Genomic DNA, 27920 nt, shown 5'->3' on the forward strand with positions numbered 1-27920 from the left:
AGGCAAGAAAATAGATAAGTTCAAAGTCAGCCTCAGCAACTTAGCAAGGTCCTAGGCACTTCAGCAAGATCCTGTCTCTAAACGGACTAGGAATGTGGCTCAGTGGGTAAACGTCCCTAGATTCAATCCCTAGTATCCCCCCAAAAGAGAAAGTACTCAAAATTTATAATCCTAATTAACTCTTTACTGCAATGGCTATAATAGCTTTACTTTATTACATTGGCTATGATGTTAGTCTAGGATTTACAATTGCATTTTCTTGTTTTGAAATATGAAAATTTTAAATGAGTGTGGCACATGTTTGTAATCGAGAGGATGAAACAGGAGGATCCCAAGTTCAAGGCCAGCCTTAGCAAGGCTCTATGAAACTTACACCCTGTCTCAAAATAAAATATAAAAAGAGATGGGGATATAGCTCAGTGGTAAAGCTCCCTTAGGTTCAATCCACAGAATGTACTAACTAAATAAGTAACAAAACTTCAAGTATTTATAGTTACAACTAACCTTTTGTTCTATCACCTGGTTCTTACAGTTTTCCCTATTAAGCTACCCAGACATTTTTTCAGACTGATGAGGTTCTGGATACAGGATCCCAATCATTGCATCTTCGAATGTGAAGAAAACAGCAGATTCAGGCCATAAAAACTGGAATATTCATTCTGGGGTTGTGACTCAGGGGTAGAGTACTTGCCTAGCACATGTGAGGCACTGGGTTCTATCCCCAGTACCACATAAAAAAATAAACTTATCATATTCATCTACAACTAAATATATACATATATAGATTACACAAACAACTAGAATATTCACCTCATTCTTTTTCTCCTAAAGTGGGTCATAAAACCCGATAATCTTCTCCTGAAAATAAGTATTAAGACCCTCATTTCAGAGGGGGTCCTGCTCTACACTCAGAGGACAGGAATGTCACACAAGAAAAATGAGAACAAAGTGCCCTTGTTAAGTTCTCCCCAGTTTATTACTATTAGATCATAACCACTTCTGTCTATGCTTTTCCATAACTCTCTACTTCTATATGACACTTGTGAAAATTACATAGCATTCCTTATCTTTATTTCTGAAGGCTATGTGTCACATAAAACTTATTACTAAATAAATATATGTTTTCCTCTTATTCATCTCAGCCTCAGATGGGTGAGAAGTCTTTTCCCCTCTGTTAAGACTATACCACCTATATGGAGACCCTAAGGTACCCAAGTGCTGTTATTTTGATTTGCTTCTGAAGTTCAAGGTAAAGAAAGAGAAATGGCTGCCCCCGGCCCTCCCGGCCCACAACACCCACCAGATGAGAGCTGTCCTTGCCCTCCTGGACTCGCTGCGCCTGCGGTTCAGCCACAACTTTAGTGTCCTGATCAGAAGTCATGGGCTCCACTGGGATAAGTTTAATGCCAACCTCAGGATGCTGCAAAATGACAAAGAAAGTGAACAAGTCATTTGAGGGGCACAGTATGATTGATTCTTAAATGAAATTACTAAAAAGTTAAATCCAGGACATGTTTATCCCTCTGAACTATAAGTAGCTTAAAGAAAACTAACCATAATTAACACCTTACTCACCAAGAAGTAATAATACTTATTTTAAGTAAGATTCTTCTTCATACCAATTTGGTGATAATGATAACACAGAAAAATCCCTTTATGCCCAGAAATTCATGTTTTTTAAAAAACAGAAAATTAAGGAATTTAATATTCAAAAATATATGAGAAATTTGCAAACTCAATTGTAAAAAGCAATAACCTAATTTGAAAATGGCCAAAGAGCCCAAATAGACATTTTCCCAAAGACATAAAAATGACCAATAAATAAAAAAGTACTCAACATCACTAATCAACAAGGAAAAGCAAATCAATACCACAAGAGGTCACCCACACCTGCTAGAATGGCAACGGCCCAAATGACAAGAAATAGAAAGGCTGTTCAGGGCATAGAGAACAGGGTATCTTAGCACACTGTTGACAAGAATTTAAGTTGGTGTAGTCACTATTGAAAAGAAATAAGGAGATTCCTCAAAAATTTAAAAAAACAAACAAACAACATAATACATCTAGCAATTCCATTCCTTGGTCTATATCTGAAATAAATGAAACCACCACCTCATGAAGATATGCATTCCCACATCCACTGAAGCATTATTCACAATAGCCATGATATGGCAACAACTTGTATCTATCAATGGATGAATGGATAAAGAAATTGCAGTGTGTACACACACAGGAATGTTATTCAGTCTTTAAAAAAGGGAAAAACCTTGTCATATGCTACAACATAGATGAACCTAGAAAAGAGTATGCTAAGTGAAACATGACAGGCACAGAAAGACAAATATTGCACAATCTTACTTTATGTGCAAACTAATTTACCCAGAAATAAAAAATAAAATGGTTGTTAGCAGGGAATGAGGCATGGAATAGGTTAAAGGGCATAATCTACAGATATGTAGGATGAAAAAGCTTATGATCTAATACCCGCAAGGACTATAGTTACAATATTGAATTACACTATACACTAGAAATTTGCTAAGAAAGATTTCAGGTGCTCTTAGTACCCATACATAAACAGGTAAAAATGTGATTTTAATTGGTTGACTATAGTAACCATTTCACTATGTTTATCAAAATGTGCTGTATACCTTAAACATGTTTTTAAAAAAACCTCCAAAAATTACACAATCAATAAATTCCAGAATAAAAACATAGTTTTTGATGAGTCCCTAACTTATACATGTTGTTCTTAACTGGTCCCATTAATTTTATTTTATTCAAGAATAACTATTGTCAGGACAAACAATAATTCAAAATGAACCAAAATATAATCCTCAATCATAAGAAACTAAAAACAATTTGAATGCAATGGAATAAATATTATAGTTTTGGGAAAGCATTTGCCTAACTCAATGGCTGAACATTGAACTTCATGTATAATACCTCAATTAACTTGAGAAATGACTTAAAAGGAAGTAACTTTCATAAATTTACATAATAAGGACTCCTAGGAATCCAAGAAAAGGATTTCTTCTTTTCACTATAAGCTACATTGATTCACAAACAAAGAATCTGATTTAACCCAGGTATATTTTCAGGCACTTTTGAAAACAGAGTCATCAGAAGGCCAGAAAAATAAACTTTAAGTCAAAACTATTTCTCACTACATAATCATACAGGTTTTTTCATTTCTTTAATGCTGCCTCCTATTCTCAATAGCCTACATGAGATAAATTCTCAAAACCCTTGTTAATTTAAACACATCTGATCAAAGCCAATCTCATCCAATTGCCAAAATGGTATCATAAATCACAAAAACCACAAAACATTTAAATGCTGTAAAACAGATCTGAAAACATAAACTAGCAGAGAAGAAATGCTTAAAAATACATTATTTCATGGAGATCACTGTTTTCCAAAATGTGGAATGAATGACAAGTTAGATTTCAACAGTTATGCATTTCATTTTAATGTGCATCCTTTTCTTATGTGTCTGTGGCATTGATTAACTTCTTGTTAAATTAAGCAAAAAAATTAGTCCATTTGAAATACCACTATGAACACTGCTGGAATACAGCAAAACTCTTCAAAGTAGAATATGTGACTAAACTTCAGAAAACAGATTTAGGAACATCTGGTTCTGACACATTCCAGGTCACTGTTCTCAGTCCTTAGATACACTGAAGAATCACACAAGGAAATTGTAATTTTCTACTTTTGTAGCTCAAATGTGAGTGTTTTTTTAAAGTTACGCAGATGATTCTGAAACACCTGAACAAAGACATACTTCCAAGAAATGGTGACGTAGCACACAGGGAGGGTGACTCTGTGATATTGCTTCGAAACAAATGGATCTAGTTTTGTAAAAAACCTACGTATCACTAAACACCAATTATCACAGAAGCATCAAATCCAGAAAATAAAGATGCAAATTAATAACTAGAGAAGTCCTAGATGGTATAAATGCTTCTATCCCTATTAACTCCAAGATTTTTAGATTCTCAAAGAAATGATGTTTGTTCTTAAGGATGCACCTATGCTTAAAAATAAGATATGGCATCCAAAAGGAAAATTTGACTAGAAGAATCCTTTACATGCTACCTACGTTTTACAGACAACTGGAAATTATGCACTTCTTGATGGGAATACCACCATCACCATATCATGCTCCTTAAATCTTTTTTTTTTTTCCTCCCCTCTCCTTTTGTGGTGCTAGGGATCACACACACATGGCCTTGGGCATGCTACATAAGCATTCTAATTCCCTAGACTGAATTACAAATATCATCATCACATATTTACAGTACATGAGGGGACAGAGGAACATGGAGGCTGAAGACACACAATGAGCCAGCAACACAACAGCTTTATTTAGATAAGTGGATCAAACCAATTTTTTTAAAAAGATAAAAAATTTGCAGAATATTTGATGATACTAAAGAATGACTTTTTTAAAAAATGTGATAATAATGTGGTTATGTTTAATATATACATAAGGAGAGAGATCTCTCTTTAAAGATGTATATTGAGAGCTGAGGCTGAGTGGTAGAGTGCTTGCCTCACACGTGCAAGACCCTGGGTTTGATCCTCAGCACCACATAAAAATAAATGAATAAAATAAAGGTATTGTGCCCAACTATAATTAAAAAATATTTTTGAAAAATAAATAAATAAAGATGTATACTGAAATATTAACAGGGGGAAAAAACGTGATGTCTGCAATGTTACTCAAAAATATGTGCAACAGAGACCAAAAAAAAAGTCCATAATTGTTTATCTTAAAAAGGAGTACAGGGCTGGGGATATGGCTCAAGTGGTAGTGTGCTCGCCTGGCATGCATGCAGCCTGGGTTCAATCCTCAGCACCACATACAAACAAAGATGTTGTGTTCGCCAAGAACTAAAAAAATAAATATTAAAAATTTCTCTCTCTCTCAAAAAAAAAATTTTAAAAAAAGGAGTACAGAGGTTCATTCATTACACTACTCTATCTAGGCTTCTGCACATTTGAAATATTATATAAGAGGTTTTAAAAAGTAATAATGGCATAATCTTACAATGAAACAGTGACTCTGATTTGACTACTCTGCAACTGTTTCGTAAGAAAGTAATTAAATTTTTCAAAAAAGTTCTACAACTGTGAAGTTTAACAGAATAATTACTGATAGTTACCTGAAGTAAACACTAAAAATTACAAACTATTTTAAGACTTTATTATTAAATGTCTAAATCTAGAATGAAACAAAACTTGAGTATGATAATGCAAGTATTGATAATAGTCTAAATAAAGAACAAAATCACATTCCACTACTGGTTTAGGAGACCAACATTGTTTGATACTTAAACTATATTGTCTTCTACCCCATGTTCAAAAAGCAGATCTTTAGATTGTAAAGAGAAATAACTGCCAGGTGCAGTGGCACATGCCTGTAATCCTCGCAGCTTGAGAGTTCAAAGCAACTTAATGAGGCCCTAAGCAACTCAGTGAGAACCTCTCTCTAAATAAAATATAAGAAAGGACTGGGGATATGGGTCAGTGGTTAAGCATGCCTGGGTTGAATCTCAGGGAGGGAGGGAGGGAAGGAAGGAATACTGAAGAGGGGAAGAATGTGACAACCAAAAGCAAATATTTCCTGAAACAGAACCTCAGAGTCTGAGGCATCTTCACACTCCTCAATGTCTCACATCCTTCACAAAACTTTAATTGAGTTACACAGGAGCTACTCTCTTGATTTAATCTCTTTATATAAAAAGCAAAATGAGGGCAAATCCAAGTATTCTAAACTTCATATGTGACCTAGCAGTACATTTTTAATCTCATCCATCAAAGCTACAGCCTAAAAAGGAAGTTTTCTCAATCCTGTTCACCACTTGGGAGAGGTTAAATCTCCTAGGTCTTATCAGTTTCTGAAGTATTCTTTTCATACATACAAGAATGGTATTTCTTAAATATTTTTATGTTCTTTTTGGACACTCAAGGCAATCCTTCAGAACATAAATGACCTCAAACTTACTTATAATCAGATTATATAACTATTCAGAACTGCAATTTTAAGACTATTTGCATACGAAATTCTAAAAATTCAACAATTACTAATATTCATTCATTAAGCTTGTTCTTTGAGGTAAATGTGGGCATAATTATTTTGAAATTGTCTTATAAACTGTCTATATGCAAGAACACACATCTACATGCCACACAGAACAAACTAAATAGAAATATATTATTAGGCACACAGATTTTCACATAAGAGATACAAATATAAAATTAAAGAAGTTAAATAAGACCCAGAGAATATTTTTAAACTACAGTATAAAAACAGTGTTTCCTACAACATCCTCTTCCTATTTCATGATCCAATCTAGGGTCTTACACTGTATTTAGAAGCCAAAATTTCTGTTTAGTCCCCTCCAAACTGACCCAGTTCCTTTTCATTAGTTCTGGCCGATTATTTTATAGAATATTCTTCTATTGAAGATGAACGTGGGACATCTTATTGTGAAAGGAAGGAAGACTACTATGGTAATGTCACTAGAACACTGGAGCTATTAAGAGAGGAGGAAGGGAAGGACTCCTGATGGCCAAAGATGGGATATGTGAAGATCAAAATAAATGGAATACAAGTACAATATATAAAAGTACATGAGAGCTAAAATTACCAGCACCATCACACTGCTCACATCTTTGGAAGTTGTTAAAATACCAACTGAGGGTCTAGGGTTGTATATCACTGTTATATCAGTGGTATAACAAAAAAATACAAGAATGGCAGCAGGTTGATGGTGTCTAGAACCAGACGCCTAGCATGTGTGAGGCACTGGGTTCAATCCTCAGCATCACATAAAAAAATAAACAAAGGTATTATGTTCATCAACAACTAAAAAACATTTTAGGAAAAAAAAAAAAGGTACCAACTGGTTATTCTAAAGGTTCTTAAGAATCTCATTCATTCTGTCTGCCCTTCTAGATAAATCAAATTTCAGAAAAACCAAAGAGCTGATTAAGTCAAGAACTATAGAAAAACGAGAAGATGAAAATATTCTAACATCTAAAGAAACAATGAAGGCAATGATCATCATGTCTGTTAAAATGATCAAATGAAGAACTAGGAACTTCACAAATGGCTGAATCAGACACTGACTAAAACTACTTTCTAGTCTTACCACTAAAACTGGAACTCCTATATACTTCTTGATGTGATGAAATACCACCATCTATTCTTGACTAAAAAGAAACTATATTTAATCATACCTTTGGATCTGACTCCCAATTTAAAGAGGATCCTGAGGAAATAGACGTTCAATAACACAAAGTACAAAGTCATCAGCTAAATCCAAAATGTGGGACAAGACAGATGATCTCATTTCTATAGCAAATAAAATACATTTATAAAGAGAGATTTTTATTGCTATAAATTATAAAAGCTTTAACCAAAATAATCAAATGTAATTTGACTACTGAGTTTGGACCTTGAATCAAATTAAATTTAAAATGGCACTTAGATGTAGTAAAAACTGAACAATGACTAGGTAATAAAGGGCATTACAGAATAATTACTAATTTTATTGAGTTCAATCAAGGTGATATTGCTATGTTTATTTTAAAGACCTTGACTATAAGGGATAAAAAGATTTGTTGATGAAATATACATATATATCTGGCACTTGCTTTTAATACATACAAATGATTTTAAGCCCAAAGGGAGAAAACAAACAAAAAAATACAAGAATGGCAGCAGGTTGATGGTGTCTAGAACCAGATGGCAGGTATACAGGCAATGTGAGGATCACCACAGCATACTCTTTACTTTTGTGTAAAAAAATTGTCTGTAATGGAAGTAAAAAGCAAATATAACTTGGATATATTGTCAATACATACCTCAAACTTCTTAAGCTATTTCTATTTAAAACCTACAATAATGAAATACAAAATGTATAAACCATTTTATGGACAAAGTTCACAGCAGTTTTAGGCCAAAAACAAAACAAAACAAAAAAGACAAAATAACCATGGAAAAGCAAAAAGTGCAATATATTATAATTATTTAACAAAAAACTGCATAAAGCAAAAAGCATGATGTAAAACTATCAACAGTAAAAATGTACCTATATTTTTTAAAAATTCACATGACTTTGCAAGTGAAAATTAAAGAAACTAGAATAAACCAAAAAACTAACAATGTATCATTGTTAAGACCTAATAAGTTACAGGTAGTTTCAATTTTTAATAACTTACTTTTATTATATATCTTAATAAAAGATCCAGCTTACTAATTCCATGTTTATCAAGATTAATAAATATGTCATTTGGTAAGCAACTTCCCTGTAAAATTCACCAGTCTTGTTCTCTAAGCATATGGTTTTCAAAGCGTGAGCTGGACATTGTCAAGGATGTCAAAGACCCTTTCAGTGGGGATAGGACATCAAACTATTCTCAAAATAATGCCAAGATGTTATTTGTTTTTTTATCTCATTTTCTCCTAAAAAAAAAAACAAACTACAGTGACCTTTTGGTGTAGTATCAAAGAACATTCAGGCCTGTAGGAAAATACTCCTCACTTTTCCAACTATCATTTGAAGCCAGATTTCTGTCACATACTTCAACCAAAATAACATATCACCATGTGTCATGGTATTTCATTTGTGAGTGATGTCTTATTAGGATGAAGATGAGAATCCAGCATATTTTGTTGTCGCTTATTTAAGAGATTTACAAAAAGAGTAAAATGCCATTTTTCCTACTAAATTATTTTGTTTTGGAAAAACTGCTACTTTTCATAAAATATTGTTTATGTTACATTTAACAGGTCTGACATTATTATCATTGAAGAAAATACACTTTGAAAATTACTGAATCTTAATTTCTAATATGGCCAATATTGACAGAGATAAACCACATAATCTAAAACCCTCAGGAGTCTTCAGTAATAAAACTGTACACAAGTTCTCAGAAGAAAAGTTTGAGAACTCTGCTCTAAGACAAATTTCACAACTTGCTTCTGATGGACAGATGGCTGTGTTCATGGACAAACATATTTTCACAATGACAACAAAATGCAGATTGACCTCAGATTCAATACAATCCCTACCAAATTCAACCTGCTTTTTTTTCAGTTACCAATGGATCTTTATTTTATTATTTAAATGTGGTGCTGAGGGTCGAACCCAGTGCCTCCCACATGCCAGTCAAGCTCCACCATGGAGCCACAACCCCAGCCTTCAACCTGCTTTTTTGCTGCAGAAACCTTTTGCAAAAATTGATGGGCTCATCTTAAAATTCCTTTCAAAATGTAAGGGACTCTGAATAGCTAAAATCATTTTGTTTTTTAAACCTTCTAGTAATGGGGATTGAATTGAATCCAGGGGCACTCTACTACGGAGCCATCTCTAGTCCTTTCTTTTCATTATCTTGAGACAGAGTCTCAGTAAGCTGTCCAGACTCATGAAATTGAAATCTTTGTGCCTCAGCTTCCTAAGTAGCTAGGATTATACCCAAATATACAACAGTCTTATTATGGTGTTGTCTAAGCAGTCCATGTCTCTATCTGCATTCACAAATGAGGGAAGGGTCAAGTTTGCTAATATTTCTTCTAACTCTAAATGTCTATGACAAAAAGCAAAAGTTAAGGATGGAACATGAGCAAAGGAGATACAAGATGCTACTACAAACATGTATTTTTTCTAAAAACTCCAAAATAACCATTAGGATCATTCCCAAGGGGGAAGAAAAAAATTCAACTAAGTAAAAGCTTTACCTAAATAAGAAAAATAGGCTAAGAATTTTAAAGATGTACTAAGTACTATGATCAAATAAAAGTCTAAATTTGTTACTTTCAATATCTAAACATATTATGTAGAAAGAGGTTAACTATTAGGCTTTAATCTCTATAACTAAATAAATTCACTACAAAAAAAATAGACAAGTCATTAAAAGCACAATCATGTATTTTAGGATTAGAAGAATGGATTTTTTTTTTCAGAGTTTATTAAAGGACAGCAGAAAAGACTTCTCCGGGAGGAAGAAGGGGACCCAAGAGATGGAATCCGTGGAAGAGCGGTTGTTTCCCCTTTTTATAGTTCTTTCAGTGATGGAATATAGGTGGGAAGGCCCGAGGGGTGGGACACAGGTGGGCCAAAGAAGTAATCTGGACAGGAAGGACTTCTGAGTCACCATCTTCAAGTTTGCTGGGGGCTGTTCATTAACACTTCTTTGGAATGGGCTCTGGCCTTGGGCTTTTTCTGGACTTCATTAACATTCCAAGAGTTGTCCAACTTTTCCCTGAATTCATTATAAACAAGGCCTCCATTTTGGATCTTATCCTATATTAGACCCAATTTACCTAACTACACTGACTACCTAACTTTAAATCTGGCTTCATTCCCCCCTCCAATTTTGGGAACTCCTTACTGCTGTAAGGAAAGGGGGTGAAGATCGTTCTGGCTTCTTTAGGTTGAAAGGGGATGATGTTGGGCAAGCAGTTTGGAGTCCCCCTTTAAAAATCAGGTCTATTGAATGGTCCATGATAGAAGTCCAATTGAGAAGTAATAGGCTGGAAGGCCATTTGAGTGATGGGTGGTCTTGGTGTAGAATCTCGGTTGGGGACTTCCAATATGTTACCGCTGTTGACCAGTGCCGAGTCCTTGCTTTCCCAATGTTGAAGTATAACACTAGAGAAGTACGCTGAGGTTAAGGTCAGAGTGGAAAATAGAAGTTTATTAAAGGACAGCAGAAAAGACTTCTCCAGGAGGAAGAAAGGGACCCAAGAGATGGAATCCCGAAAGGACATTTCTTAATAATAGAATTTGTTTTAAAAGTTCAATATGCCCATCTCTAAACAGAGATATAATAATTGGAATTAATTCCTCATTCATCTTGCATTGCTGGTAAGATTATATTGCTTATCTCATAGCTGCCAGCACCACTCTATAATATCTAAAATGCAAATTCTTGTTTCAAAACCAAATAATTTGGGAGTACCTCAGTGCAAATTATTGTTTCTTCTGCATATCTTGTACAGATTATATACTCAAATGAATTTATAGGCTTGAAAGTTGGAAACATTTACAGTGCAAAATTTCCTACTTTCCAGAAAACTGTTAACTCTCTGTATCTGTCATAGTTCTTTCCATCGAGTAAATATATCAAAGATACTGACAGATGAAAGAAATCTAACCTTAAATGAATGCAACCTCAGTAAAACAGTTGTTTAATTATACACTTAAATTGGCACCCAACACTGGAATATTCCTAAACAGATGCTGCCAATAAACTTCAAGATCAATTTTTTTTTAATTTCCTTTTATATGTATATACCTGTGCTTCTACTGAAAAGGCTAGTAGTGGGAAAATGTAATTTACTTTTTATAGTTGGAGTTGGTTCTGCTCATGGGGAAGGTGTAAAATCAAACACAAGACTTAAAAATTTTATTTGTTGGCAAGATTTTATTGAAAGAGTTATCTATATGACATATACAAAAATTAATTTTAAAAATCTTCCACTAATAGATTTTAATTTAGAACTTACATAATAATTCCACACACATAAAAAAAGAAAAAAGTCCCCTCCACCTTTAAGACCTTTTTCTCCTATAATCCCAGCAGGTTTGGGAAACTGAGGCAGAAAGATTGCAAATTTGAGGCCAGTCTTGGCAATCTACTAAGGCCCTGAACAACTTAGTGAGACCCTGTCTTAAAAAGCGGGGAGGATGGGCTGGGGATATGGCTCAAGTGGTAGTGCGCTCTCGCCTGGCATGCTTGCGGCCTGGGTTCGATCCTCAGCACCACATACAAATAAAGATGTTGTGTCTGTGGAAAACTAAAAAAATAAATATAAAAAAAAGGGGGGGGGTGTGCACCTGAGGATGTGGCTCAGTTCTAAAACACTTCTGAGTTCAATCTCCAGTACCTCCCCACCTCCCAACCCCCTCAAAAAAGACCTGGTTCTTTGACACATTTTAGAGAGGACAATGTTTTTAAAGAATCACATTAGTTAAGATTCTTATTAAAAGACAACACAAAACATAAAGCTCAGGTCATCTCATTAACCCTCTGGCTAAAGGTATTTTACCATTAAGCCTCTTACAAATACCAAATCACCATTCCAATAAATAAAACACTTTTTTGCAGCATTGAGGATAGAACTCAGGGGCACTCTACCATTCAGCCACATCCCTAAACCTTCTTATTTTTTGAGACAGGGTCTAGCTAAACTGCCCAGGCAGGCCTTGAATTTGCAGTCCTCCTTCCTCAAACTCCCCAGTCATTGGGTTAAAGGTATGCACCACCACCACACCCAGTGATAAATAACACTGATGTGAACCAAGGGCAACAATATGAATTAGGGGTGGGGATCCTCTCCTCTCACTCTGCAAGTGGCTATAATGGAATTTCAATGGCCCTTGAACAACATTATTTTACACAACCCCCAAGCTGCAGTATAAAGGGAATTAGCCCTGCCAAGATGCAGCCTTTCTGCCTTTCTGTTCTTCCTTGCTGTGCCTTTATCTTTTGAGTGTTTCCACAAGTTCTTCACACACTGTCACAAGAAGGAAAAGCAGACAACTACATCAGGATTATCTTCCCAAAATGCAGACTTAACAATATACATAGTTCCTTGATCAGAAAGGAAACTTGCTGCCAGGAAGGGCTAAACCCCAAACCTAGAGCCTCTGCAGGTACAATGCAGCACATTTACGTCAGTTAACCTAAAGTGGAAGGAGTAAAGTATAAGTAAAAACTTTATAGAAATGTTAAATTCCATAGTTTGAAAAGACAGTTAATCCTTTGAGTTCAGTGTTTGGAATATATTCTGACCTTCATTTTTCTGTTTTATCAGCATTTTTCTTCATTAAGAACTACTTTCTACGTTAAGCGTGTCAATCCCAGATGTAGATTAAATTTGCTGTTCCTAACCTAACAGAATGCCTAGCTAGAAACTCAAATCTTATCTGCCTTATTTAGTGTCCCCTCATTTTTTGGACACCTTTATTATTTATTTTTTATGTGGTGCTGAGGATCAAACCCAATGCCTCACATGTGGTAGGCAAGTACTCTACCACTGAGCCACAACCCCAGCCAAGTGTCCCCTCATTTTCAAATCCATTCTCAAGTCTTTGTTAGACGGGTCTGTTCATTTGCACAAATACTCTTCCAACCAAAATTCTGTGCCTCTTTACTAATTTTGCCACACACCGACTGTTGATGTGATGACAAGCAAAATGTAGAATCCAGAGAAGGAAAAGAACAACTTACTGTTGACATCTCATATATAGAACAGAGCTGCCTGATTCAATATATTTTCTATTTTATTTTTACCTTAGAGAACTGCATATATAGGGCTGGGGATATAGCTCAGTTAGTAGAGTGCTTGCCTCACATGCACAAGGCCCTGGGTTCAATCCCCGGCACCACACACACACACACCCCAAAAAAGAGAGAGAGAGAGAGAGAGAGAGAGAGAGAGAGAGAGAGAGAGAGAGAGAGAGAACTGCATATATATAGTTCTCCTTCTTTTACTGTGTAACTTTGGTAACTAGATTTTGACCGTGATCGTTTTGCAATTATTGATACTCTCCATAAAAATCTTCATCTACTTATTTGAAAACAAAAGTTCCAATGGACAAGGCAGTAATATAAGAATACAACTGTTTCAAGGAAAAGTCAGAATCAGTGACATTACATGGAAGAGACCCAGAGGACCACTCTGGAAAGAGACTAAAGAGTGTACTGTCTCACTCCAATAAATAGAAAAAGTATTGACCTCAACCTATGAATACATTGTGCATTTCTTTAAGGACTGTAGATCATATTCTGCTGTGATTTCCAATTTATAATCACATAGCAATAGTCTTTCAACTGAAAATATAGAAAACAAGCCAGGAATGGTGGCACATTCCTGCAATCCTAAATCTGAGGGAGGAAAGTAAGTTCAAGGCAGGAGGATCTCAAGTTGAGACCAGCCTCAGCAACTTAAGGAGATCCTGTCTCAAAATAAAAAGGGGCTGGAAGTGTAGTTCAGTGGTACCCCTATACAACAGAAAAAGAATTTTTTAAATGTACAGAATATAAAGAGGAAGATGGGGATAGTAAAGAGCAAATTTAGAATTCAACATTTTAAAGAATGACAATGTCAGAGCTGGAAAACAGCTCTAAGCTGCTTTAACCCTGTGCTGCTCAAACTGGGGCATGCTTATTCCTAGGAATGGAATCAGAACAGAACCAAAAACTAAGGTTTCTGACTATTCTGTGTGCAGGGGTGGGGGTGGGGATACATTCCAATTTCTACAATAAAAACTGGAATTTTGGAACAACATATAAAATACATTAGCAAAAAAATTTTGTACACTTGAGTCTGACAGGTTATTTCTACTTCTTCATTCTATAAAATCAATTTTCCATCTTTTTTTATTGGTGCACTGTAATTAAAGCGTGAGATTGATATATTTGTATATGCACATTAAATAATTGTCTATTTCACTGCGTAGTACCTCCTCTTTCCCTTCCACCAATCCCCATCTCCTCTAACAGTCTTCCATTTTCATAACCCCCCTACTTTTTTCCTACCTTCCACATATAAGAAAATACATAAGACCCCTGACTTTCTGAGTTGGGTTTATTTCACTTAACATGATGTTCTCCAATTCCATCTATTTATCTTCAAATGACAAAATTTTGTTCTTCTTTATGCCTATGTAAAACTCTGTTGTGTGTATATATATATATATATATCACATTTTCTTTCTCCATTTATCCATCAACAGGCACCTATGATAGTTTCATAACTTAGCCACCATGAATTGTGCTGTTCTAAATATGGATATGCATGTAGTATGCTGACTTTAGTTCTTCTAGATAAATACCAAAGAGTGATATGGCTAGGTCACATGATTCTACTCCTAGTCTTTTTAGGAAACCGGGTACTAATTTCCAGTGACTGTACTAGTTTACAATCCAACCAACGTGTATAAGTGCTCCTAAAAGACAAATTTCTTTAAGTACTACATTCATGCAGTTTTGCAGCATGTTAAATTAAAAGAAAACTCTGCTTTGTGGAAAAGGTACTTCTGATCTGTATTATTCAAACAACTATTAAATCAAACAAAGTGAGAACATCTTGAATGTATAATGAAGGGCAATGAAATGCAGCAGGCCATGAAGAAATTTCAAAGGGTCTACAAAGCTCTAAAGCAGTAAATAGTTGCTGACAACAAAGCATATGGCAGTGAAGACATGCTTGTAATCCCAGCACCTAGAGACTGAGGCAGAAGGACTACAAGTTGAAGGCCAGCCTCAGAACTTAGTGAGATACCGTCTCAAAATATAAAATAAAAAGGGCTAGGGTAGGGCTGGGGATGGGGCTCAAGTGGTAGCGTGCTCGCCTGGCATGCGTGCAGCTCGGGTTCGATCCTTGGCACCACATACAAAGAAAGATGTTGTGTCTGCCGAAAACTAAAAAAAAAAAAAATATATTAAAAAGGTGGGGTGCTAAGGTAAAGCAACCCTGGGTTAATACTAATACCCAGTACCAAAAAAACCCAAAACAAAACAAAAAATAACCCAGCAACCTCTCTTTCTCTAGTCCTTACCATAGGCCCTAAACCCAGCTTTTACTATAGTCTCTCAAGTCTTGTTATTTGAACATGCAAATCACTTTTCTTAAAAATGAAAAGCTATTTAGCTGAACCAAGCAGTGGTAATTATAAAGACTAGTACATGCATAATTAACCATTTTAACTTATGTATGTTCCTTCACATGGACCTATTTCCTAGATTCACTCTATTAGATGTTCTTATTTCTAACATAAATCACATCAACAATGCATTCCCTAATAAAATGGCCTATTGCTTCTAGAATAATTCTCCTACAATTTTTCACCATCTTATCCATATACCTAATTCAACAAGTTTTCTTAGTGATTTTTGAGACTGCAAAGTTTTCAAATGAGTAACTTTGTTGCAGTTTTTTAAATTTTTAATATTTTTTATTTGTTCTAATTAATTATACATAAAAGTACAATTCACTGCAATGCAAAAAAATTATGAACATAATGCACTCCTCTAATGTGATGTAAGAAATAATAAAAATAAATAAATTTTAACCCCAAAAAAGTACAATTCATTTTGATACATCATACATAAATGGAGTATAACTTCTCATTTGTCTGGCTGTACATGGTTGTAGAGTTACACAGGTCATGAAATCATATCCGCACATAGTGTAATAATGTCCAATTCATTCTACTATCATTCCTACCCCCGTGCTCCCACCCCTCCCTTCACTCCCCTTTCTATTCCTAAATGCCTGTATTCTCCCCCTACATTGTGAATTAGCATTCGCATATCAGAGAAAACCTCCAGCCTTTGGTTCTCTAGAATTGGCTAATTTCGCTTAACATATAATATTCTCCAGTTCCATCCATTTACCAGCAAATGCCATTTCATTCTTCTTTACGGCTGAGCAATATTCCATTGAGTATCTATACCACGTCACATTGTTTTCTTTTTAAGTTAACTGTCATGTCAAACTTTTATCATTTCTTTGTCATAAGAACATTTACAACCCTTTCTTCTAGTCATTTTGTTTTACAGAATACAATATTAGTTTGTAATAATTATGGCAATTGCACTAGTGAGTACAACCAATAGGAACAATTTGGGAGCAAATTGAACTGGTTTTAGTAAGCACAGAATTTAACTGGTTAGGAAAAGAAGACATGAATTAAAGAGGAGCCTACTAGCCACAGCCCTCAGTATTCCACAAGTGTCCCAGATTTCATACTAACAAAGGGTACCTTATGGTGAAGGAGGTTCTCCTACTTTGTCTCCTTGGAGTTATGCCCTCATGCTCTCACCTTCCCATGGTTTCCGTTCATAACCAAATGCTGAATTTCAATTCAACTATCTATTAGAAGCAAATGTCCAGAAAACATTTTATAAACCTCTAGTCTCCTATAAATCAATTGTTTAAAGAAAGCCACTCTGATACTTCACTTATCATTTAAAACAAATAAAAACTACCTACCAATCATTCTCTCAAGAAAACATATACCATCTACCTAGTTGCCCAGGCCAGGAAACTATGAAAACATTTTTAACCTCTTCTCAAATTAACTTCATCTCCACATTCCTACTGCCACTAAACTGTTAAGAAAACCACCATCTCTGAACTCAATTACTATCCCAACTTCTTAAACAGACTTCTGTCTTTCTGTCTTTCAGGACCCCATTGTTTCACAAAATGACCTTCTTAGAGCACGTGAATCATCTCATGATCTCAGATGAAACTCTCCAGTAGATGGAACCGAAGACAAAATGGAAATAAACATGGCTACTGAGATGTTACTCCCCATTCTCCCCACAAAGTCTGGGTTGGTTATTCTATGTGCTCTTATACTCCTTAATACCCTGGAAGATAGCACAATCAAATTATCAGTATCCCATCAACTCAAAAGTTCTATCACCATGAGAGCAGGATAAAACTTGTTCACCACAGTACTCCTAATACAGTACCAAAGAGAATAGAATCTCACTTAGTACATGTTTAATAATTTCTCCTTTTATGGCACTAAACCTATGGGATAAAAATGCCTACCAATTACAATAAACAGAGAATGAGATGTTTTCAACTAAAGTGTCCCCCACTACACACTGCAAAGGATGGGTTAATGTGAGGAAAGGCAATATATGTATTAGGGTAAAATTACTTCGAGTAAATTTTCATTTTTATTGTAGATAATGTAGATTTAGTGTTTGTATAAATGTGTGTTCATATGAGTGCACCTGAGATCAAAACATACAGAAAAGTTGAATAGAAAGGGATACTGACATTAAAATTTAATTATTAAAACAAATCATTGAAGAACTTCCTAAGTGACTAGCACAGACTAAAATGATTATTTGTGGGTTTTTTTGGGGGGGTTAAAATATATTTTTTAATTGTTGATAGACCTTTATTTATTTTATATATGTGGTGCTAAGAATCAAGCCCAGTGCCTTACACATGCCAGTCAAGTGCACTACTGCTGAGCCTAAACCCTAGCCCTAGCCCTAGCCCCAGCCCCAGCCCCAGCCCCAGCCCCAGCCCCAGCCCCACTGAAATGATTATTTGTGTTAGAAGAACATCAAAAAGTTCTTCTGGGACAGGGGGCTGTGGCTCAGCAGTAGAGCACTTGCCCGGCATGTGTGAGGCACTGGGTTCAATCCTCAGCACCACAGAGAAATAAATAAATAAAGGCATGGTGTCCATCTACAACTAAAAAAATACATTAAAAAAAAAAGTCCTTCTGAAAATTTGCTGAAAGCTATGAATCCTCTCATTGGAAAAACATACTAAAGGGCTGGGGATGTGGCTCAAGCGGTAGCGCGCTCGCCTAGCATGCGTGCGGCCCGGGTTCGATCCTCAGCAGCACCACATACCAACAAAGATGTTGTGTCCGCCGAGAACTAAGAAAAAATAAATAAATGTTAAAATTCTCTCTCTCTCTGTCCCCCTCTCTCTCTCACTCTCTCTTTAAAAAAAAAAAAAAAAAAAAAAAAAAAAAAAAAAAAAAAAAAAAAAAAAAAAGAAAAACATACTAAAAATTTTAAAAATAAATGCAGAGTTCAAGAACTCCTTAAAAGTCCCTCTATGAAAACCAAGCTTGAATCCTGTGAGTATGGCTCCTCACTTGCCAAATAATGACATCAGGCATACATATCTCACCTTGGTTTCCTTATTACTGGTATTGATGATGTTTGAGGGCATACAGCATCACTATTACTAGAGTCAACAGCCAGACCTGGGAAAGTTCTGAAACACCAAATATCTCAGAAACTTAGAGCTACTAACTCTAAACACAGAATCAAACTATGATCTTCAAATATTAGACATTATAATTGCAGACATTTTCAACTTTTCTAACATAAACTGTATAATTTTAAAGTGATGAATACTCCCTAACATTGTTATTTACAATAGTGATACAACTTTTTTAAAAAAAAAGTGAAGTTCCAAAATTATGAATTCAAAAACGTATCTTACTTCAGTTTAATATTCCAAAATATATGTATCCTAGACAGCACCATCTCTATTTTTATAAACCAAATTACAACTCATCATAAGATCACACATCCATTTCACTGAACAATATGCCTAACATAATAAAAGTCACAAGTAAACTATGAAAATCAGCCATTTAAAATTCCAATCAGTCTGCTGGGAACATAATTCAATGGTAGTACTTGTCTAGCATGCGGGAGAACTGGGTTCAATCCCTAAAACAACCAATTTTTTCAAAAGCTTGGTAAAATTCCAATCAGCACCAATAATTCTGAATAACTATTCAGCAAAGTAAACAAACCTGTCTCGCTAATGTAGTGTGGGATGCCTCCAACTTCAATGACAATATTAACTTTCTGGTTAGAGTCTACATCTCTGTTGCTTAACTATGATGTGTGATTTAAGCCCTCAAATATGCACTATCATGTCACCTAGATCCAAGGTGCAACACAGGTATCAACCCTTTCTAAGAGTTGAGTATTATTTGCAATGGGCTTGGAGGCAAGAAGCTAGAAAAATGCCATTTTCTGCTACACCTATATTGCATGATATAAGGCACACTCTCCAGACTTCAGATTTCCAAAAAGTAAAACAGGTGTTCTGAACAATGAAAGAAAGAGCTTTCAGTTCTCTGAATTATGAGCCAAATAAGAGTGTTGAGAGTGGGAGCAGCTGCAATTTGCATTAATTTCTCACTCTGAAGGAAAGCTGTCTTGTGTTGAACTTGAGATCCTGACACACACAGAAGTTGCTTGAGGATGGTAAATCAAAAGCCAGGGAGCTCATTGCAAATTACTTTCTAACTTGAGTTCCTCTTTAGAAAAAGGTTATGGGTAAGAAGGCAAAAAACTCACATTAGACCCCTGAGCCTAAGCACAAACCCACATTAGCAACTGTGGGTACTAAAATGGACCAACTGTCTGAATACTTTAGGAAGAAAATAATTTAATTGATATGAATTTCTCTTAGGCTATTTCTCAAAGATGAACTCTAAGTTGCAGTGTATCTATCACACAAACTAAAGAGTGTTAATCAGAACACTCATTAGCACTTTCCTATCTGGATTAAGGTTAATGGATTATCTAAAATGACAAAAATTCTTAATTTTCCACAATAAAAGTAGGCAGACACTGCAAAATGACAATTCAGTCAATCATCAACAGCATATACAAGGATGGTCACATAAATTATAATAGAGCTGAAAAATTCCTATTGCCTAGTGATGCTGTAGCTATTGAAACATCATGGCATAATTAATGTTCTAATGTAATGCATAATCATATTTGTGGTTATATTGGTAAAAACCTACTGCACTGCAAGGTGTATAGAAATATAGCACACACAAATCTATACAGTAGATAATACTTGACAGTGATGAGAAATGACCATTACTGGTTTATGTATGTTCCATAATATACTTTTTATTGGTAGAGTATACTATTTTTTTAAATTTCATTATAAAATGTACTCTGTTACACTAGCAGCAATGTCATATACTTCAAGTTCTAAGTTTCCCAACTGCATCAAGAAGTCACATGAAGGGCTGGGGTTGTAGCTCAGTGGTAGAGCACTTCCCTCACATGTGTAGTTCAGTAGTAAAGTACTTGTCTAGCATATGCAAAGGCCCAAGTTTAATCCCCAATATCGCAAAAAAGGAGCAGCAGCAGCATCTATGTATGTACACTAACTGATCTACACCATTTAGGTTTTTACTTATTCCATGATATTCACATAACAATATAGCCCAAAGGCACATTTCTCAAAAACCTATTCCCATCCTAAGCAATGCATGAATGTACATTATTTCAAACTTTTAAAAAGTATAAATAGCTGTTTGAAGAATCTGCTTTAAAAAATTACATTTTGGGGGGCTGGGGATGTGGCTCAAGCAGTAGCATGCGTGCAACCCCAGTTCGATCCTTAGCACCACATACAAAGATGTTGTGTCCGCTGAAAACTAACAAATAAATATTAAAATTCTTTCTCTATCTTTTTAAAAAATTACATTTTTTTAAATTATTGTTTAAAATTCTGTGACAAAGTTAATGTTTTCACTTGAAAGTATTCTCACAGAAAGATCTGTAACTGAGAATGCAATGAGATACTGAATTTTGAAGACCAGTTACAGACCTACCCTGCCACCAACCAGCCAGCTATATTTCTAAGTTTACCAGTGTGGGCTTCAATTTCTGAGTCTGTAGAGCTCTAAAACTCTGAGAATGCAAATACAATATCACACTGTTTTCCTGGCAGTTATTTTCAGAAACTAGTTATCAAACCTCAGTTGACATAATGTAAATAAAAACTTGAAATCTCTGAAGTGCTATACTACTTCAAAGTGCTATTTCATTCACACCAAACATTTTATGAATAGTCAAAAAGAATGAAAGGTCTCCCCTTTCAATGTTGTAACTCCGGACTGTCAGCAATGACACTGACAAAACAAAATAATTCATATACTTGGATTAAAGCTTACTAAATGCTTTCATTATTATCAAACATTTCGTAAATATATTCCTTACAATAAACTTTATCTAACCACATCTCCACACACCAAATCAGAAGTTAAATGAGCCAGCATTTATTTGTCACCCTCACCCCTTCGTGCAAAAAATTATCTAGCGTACAATTTGTGGGCATATAATGACTCTATCTTGAGCTGTAACCTCACACGATTTTTATGAAAAACTTATACCCAGTTATAGTTTAAAAATTACCACATCAACAAATAAATACTTTCAATATTCTGAACTTGGAGGCTGGGGATTTTGCAAGATCTGGGTTCTATCTCCAGCACCACCAAAAAACAAGAAAATAGAGCCTCCTTAGGCTTGACTAAAGCCTATCAGAACTTACATTTCTAATCACACAGCAGTTCACTCTTAACTGAAATGACTTTTAAATTCCATGTGCCTAAATGCTACTGCAGCTTATTGGTTTTGGCAATTCTGTTTTCTACTTCTGGTCCCTGCATGCTTAGGTTTAATTCACCTGCACTATGGGATAATGATTACAGAAGAAAAAAATCAAGTTCATCAAGGTATACTAAAAAATGGGAAGAGCCGCAAAAAAACTTGAGGATACAAGCATATGCAACAACTACTGGTGCCACAGCTTAAAGTATTTTCACCCCTGGGTCGTCCTGATGGTCTTCTCCCTCCCTAGATGGCTAAAGTTGTGAAGAGACAAATACTGCTGATTCATCAGTTGCTCATTTACACAGTGGCCTGTACTCCAAGTGAACTGCTAAAGGGCAACCTGAACCAGCAACTAGACTGATAACAAGCAGCACTAGATATTAACCATAGAAGAATACAGAACTTATTTCAGGCCAGGTGGTTTTATCCAAGACTTTCAAACCAAGCATTCACATAAACCATACTCAAGAAACACACAACAACTAACATACTATGAATTCTGTTTGAATGTTTTTGCCTCCTAAAAACACAAAATGCCTTTACCTTTGGAAGTTCTAGAGTTTTAAGAGGTCATTTTTTTTTTCCCACAGAGACTTTAAGTTTTTCATGTAATCACAGTCAAATGGTTAAGGCAACGGACTATTTCCCCATGTAGGTTTGAATTCGGTTTTTGGCTTTTCCTTTTTTTTTTTTTTTGTTTTTGTTTTTGTTTTTTTTTTAAAGATAGAGTGAGAGAGAGGAGAGAGAGAATTTTTAATATTTATTTTTTAGTTCTCGGTGGACATAACATCTTTGTTGGTATGTGGTGCTGAGGATCCAACCCGGGCCGCATGAATGCCAGGCGAGCGCACTACCGCTTGAGCCACATCCCCAGCCCCCTGGCTTTTCCTTTTTAAAAGGTAATCTACTGGCACCTTACAAGGTTGAGAGTCTGGTTTTGCTTCTCAGGAAGAAGTGCCACAATTCCCCAAAGTGACTAAACTTTCCCTTTTTAAGGACCCACTTAAAATAAATAAATAAATAAATAAACTCAGAATGTGTTGAAGGCTTCCTATAGACTATAGAGAAGTACTATTTTTGCATGAATACACACAAATAAAAACAGGCACACTGAGAGCAAGCTTTCAAATGAACTGGTAAGGCAGAAAATACATAGATAAAAATCTCATCAACACAATCAAAAAAGAATGTTAAGAAAAGTATGGTGTCTTAGCATTTAAAAGAATTTCATATTTTTTGAAAAGGAAATGTTTAACCTGTTCACACAGAACAATCAGTGAAGGAACCTGTAAATTCATATCAAATCAGTCACTGTTTTTAATCCCTACATTTTGAGTATTGACAATAAAAACAAAGCTTTTTGAAATATGAAAACAAAACGTTCCCATTTTTCAGATGTTCCTAAAAAGGAAATCCAATAATTAGTTTGCCTTAATAAAATCTGAAATAACAAATATAACTTAAACAACTGACACAGGCAAGCAGATTTAAGGCATATTTTAAAGTCTTTTTTTAAACATGCATGGCTTTGTGAAATACAAATTAAAGGTGTTCTAAGTAAACTATTCCTTCATTTAGACAGGGATGGATGGGCCTTTTCAACTATGACAACAGGAAGTATAAACTGCAAGAGGGCTTTCCACCTTGCTGCCAAGAATACTGTCCATAAACCAGAACAATCATTTTAAAACAGCACTCTGACCATATAATTCCCCATTTAAAACCCTCCAACTGCTTCTACTGTTCAAGATAAAGAGCAAAAGTCTCAACCTACCTGGGACCTAAGATCCACACCTACTTTTCTGAGCCACCTTCTCCCTTAAGCCACATCTCTGCTCCTTCCCATCTCAGTCATTGCACATGTTATTCTCTTTGCTGAGAAGACTATTCTGCCATCCCACCCTACTTCTTTCAATCTCAGTACTTCTTGGGGAAGCCTCTCTGACCCCTCCAGGTCTACATCTATGACCTTTCTTAGCACACTATACTTTTGTATATGATTATGTGAAATTCTACCTGCCTCAGGGGACAGTAAACTCCAAAGGAGGTGGGGATTACTCCTTTTGTTCACTATTAAAACTCTGGGATTTACTGATAAATTATTCAGAGGATTGGACATAGTTCAGTAGTAGAAAGCTTGCCTAACATGCATGAGGTCCTTGGTCCCCAGTACCCCCACACCCCCACACACGAGTAAATAATAAATAATTTAGTGCATATTTTGTGTCAGATACAATTTTAAGTTCTGGTCTCATATCATTGAAAGAAATGGACAAAATCTCCCATAATTCATGGAATTTACAGTCAAGTTCAAGAGCACAAACTACCCCTAAGTAATTTATAAGGCGTGTTATAATTCAATAAGTACTGTGAAGAAAAATAAAGCATGGAAGAAAAACAAGGAGAGTCTGGTGCAAGATATGCCATAATAAATGTGACAGTTACAGGGATCTACCTGAGGAACCTTGGAATTGAGAGCCATCAGCATCCAAATGCTAGTCTACATGACTAAATAGATCACTGCATTAAAAATGTTTCCATGGGGCTGGGGATGTGGCTCAAGCGGTAGCGCGCTCGCCTGGCATGCGTGCGGCCCGGGTTCGATCCTTAGCACCACATACCAACAAAGATGTTGTGTCCGCCGAGAACTGAAAAATAAATATTGAAAATTCTCTCTCTCTCTCTCTTTAAAAAAATAAAAATAAAAAAATAAAGATTTTCAAAAATTTTATTTAAAAAAATGTTTCCAATATTATAACTGCTTTGATTTTGGCTAATTTGTTTTAATTTTAAAGCAAAACAAAAAGGGCAAGATTGGAAGACTGAGAATGTAAAATTTGGAGGTCCTATAGTTAAATTACTGTACCAAAACCACTTATGCACTAGATGCAGCTATGAAAAGTCAGTTAAAATTTTTTAAATAGGAGAAAGTTTCTTTAATCCAGAGGCACTTTATTAGTAAGCTACATCCCCAGCCCTTTTTATTTATTTACTTATTTTTATTTTGAAATAGGGTCTCACTAAGTTGCTTAGGGACTCCCTAAATTGCTGAGGCTGGCCTTGAACTTGCAATCCTCCTGCCTCAGCTTCCTAAGTCACTGGGATTACAAATCTATGCCAATAATGTTTTGAACAACCAATAAAAAATAAAAAAAAATCTATGCCAAGCCTTGGCTCTAATGTATCTTTTTTAGGTGAAGATTTTCACACTTGTTTACATACTTAAGCAAACACATGATCCGGAAACAATTTCTCTAAAAACTAAGGTGGAAATTGTCATTAGGCATGCTTTTATCCCTCTAGTAGAACTAAGTTTACTAAACATCTATAGTATACCAGGCTCTGAACTGGGTAATGAGGTATGTACAAAGGATCTTGCTCACAAGGAGCTTATATTAATTACTTGCTGAATAAGACAAAGTATACATAAAGTGCTATGAAAATAGAGAAGCCCTGAGTCTAACCTCAGAAATTGAGGCAAAAACTCCTGAAATACTTTCTTAAAAATAAGTTAAAGAACTAAGTAATTTTTAAAAAAAAATTTAAAAGAGGGACATTCAATTTCAGGCAAAGGCAGCTATGTTTGCAACACCTCAGTTGAGGGGGAGGGGAGAAGAAAGGGCAGAGAAGAGAGTCCAGCCTGAAAGGTGGGGCAGTAAATGAAAGAAGACAGAGGTGGCACAGTCACACAGTGGGAGGCATGCTATGCTTAGGAGCACCTGGGACAGTCTGATGAGGTTCTGTAAAGGGCCAAGCAATAAATATATAACTTTATAGTAATCTGACTACAGTATAACAAAATTAGTATACGCAAATAATAAATTATTTTGATCAGGCAAATAAATACCATCCTATCTTATAAGTTTGATTTCACAAACACTTTCAGAAGTGTTATAGGTGTTATATCAGTAAGTATTAAATGCCCCCTAAAAAATTATCATGCTTTCAAATTTAGGTTATGAAATATTGTCAATATTACTGTGCACTCTATGGCCACATCACACTAGCTGAGGCTGACAACAAAGAAAGAACAAGACTATGAAAGATGTAAAATCAGCAACATCACTCAACTGCAAATCCTTCATGATTAAAATAGGAGTCATGAATACAATAGACACTAGTATGGCCCTATGTATAAATGTGGCTGTATAACCAATGTGATCCTGCAACCTGTTCACATGGAAAAATAAGATTACGTACTGCATTTGAATCAAATGTATGATATATCAAGATCGTTGTAATGTTTTGAGCAACTAATAAAAAATTTAAAAAAAAAAAGAAGTCATGACAGATTCACAGAAAAAACAGTATAAGGACAGTTTATAAGGTATTGAGAGGTAAAAGCTATGGGGGAAGGAGGACAAGGAAGAGAAAGGAAGGAAACAGCTGAGCTAATATTTTTCCCTGTTCCTACAGGAGATATTTACACGTGGGAAAACAGCATTAGAACATCAGGGGAAAAAAAATCCAAGACAGAATTTATCCTCCTTCTCTTCACAAGGGAACCAACCCAATGCCTTTCTACCTTACAATTCCATGTCCTGATTTTAAAAAATAATAATAATAATTTTTCATTCAATACAACTTCAGAAGTACAGCAACTTCAAACATATCAACAAGCCTAAAGCAAAAAGTTTAAACTGAACTAATGTAAAGTAAAATTAAGATTTGATGAGTTTAACCCTCTTAGAAGGTAGTGTTTTATGTACTGTGTACTACAAAATTTACTCTTATAGAAAAAGAAGAACTCTTTCATATGAAAAAAGTCCCCCCAAAAATTAAAAGCAAACCCCTGGAGCAGTGTCCATTTTTAACACTGTCTTTCCCACCAATATAATTCCAGTGTTGACATTTTCTTCTACCCAATATAAAAAGGTTGTTCTGATAGTTTTATAGGAGAAATTACAGAAGTATACCTTAAGATTTTCTTACATTTATCAATCGGAAAGAACATCCTTAAAACTGAGAGAAATCTGCAAGAGTATAGCAAGGGTTATAAAACATTTTAAAATTTACTCTAGCTTAAGAACATATGGAATTTGTTCCAACACAGCATTTTTTCAACCGCAAGAAACCATCAAAAAGATAACACCTTACTAAAACTGAAGACCTAGATTATAATACTAGTTCATAGTTTCGTAGAAAAGTATGAGTGCCAACATGACACTTTTAAAACAGTGAAAGAAAGCAGCTCATCAGCCATTTCTTGATCACTACAAAAATTTGTAAATATTGTTGCAATCTACACCAGAGAGTGCAGCTACTCTGGTAACTAAGGGCAATTTATTGTAATTACCATTAACAATTTGATATCCCAATTTGTACTTAGTATTTGGATAAAGATGATTTCATAAAAACAGGTGACTAAGTAAAGTGTTTCAAGTTTAAATATACATTTGTCAAAATTTGCTTATATTTATGGTAATCACATTAAATTCAATTAATTCTCTAAATCTTATTTTTTCCAAGGGCAATTCCCAGGAACATTAAGTAAAATAAATTTTCTCCCTGAATTTGTTGCCACTTAATTTCAGCTACTCATCTAGAGAACATGGCAAAATGAATGCTAAGAAAATTCTATAGTTATATTATCATCTATTTTCTCTCTGGTTCCTACTCAAATGTAGTGTAACTCCTTTGTCCAAATTTACATTCTGCCTTTAGAACCTGTCTTCTCTGCTCAGATACCCCTGATCAAGGAAAACAAACAAACAAATTCTGCTAATAAAGTTAACAGTTACACAGTAAACACTAAAACAGCAGTTCAATAATAAAAATGGCCAAAACAGCCAATATCTACATGTTTGTGATACAATAGTCCTGTAAGGGTATTATCATCCCTCTTTAACAGAAAATCAAAGCACCAAGAAAATAATTTCTAATAAATAAGAAGCCATGTCATTTTTTTATTCCTGTAAACAGTCACATTAATATTTGAGAATACAATTTATTTCCCCTTCTTCAAA

The 27920-nt window shown here is 35.1% G+C and overlaps 1 protein-coding gene across 2 annotated transcripts in view; it reads right to left on the reverse strand.

The window, feature by feature from the left end:
* Larp4b (La ribonucleoprotein 4B) overlaps positions 1-27920 on the reverse strand; it is a 101317-nt gene that overhangs the window by 71716 nt on the left and 1681 nt on the right. For both annotated transcript variants that reach the window (XM_078023132.1, XM_078023131.1), the window contains exon 2: positions 1301-1420. In XM_078023132.1, the coding sequence (XP_077879258.1) occupies positions 1301-1381 (81 nt within the window). In that variant the 5' untranslated portion in view covers positions 1382-1420. The remainder of the gene's footprint in view (positions 1-1300; positions 1421-27920) is intronic.

This window comes from Ictidomys tridecemlineatus, chromosome 10 (assembly GCF_052094955.1).
Source record: "Ictidomys tridecemlineatus isolate mIctTri1 chromosome 10, mIctTri1.hap1, whole genome shotgun sequence".
In the NCBI taxonomy this organism is placed as follows: Eukaryota; Metazoa; Chordata; class Mammalia; order Rodentia; family Sciuridae; genus Ictidomys; species Ictidomys tridecemlineatus.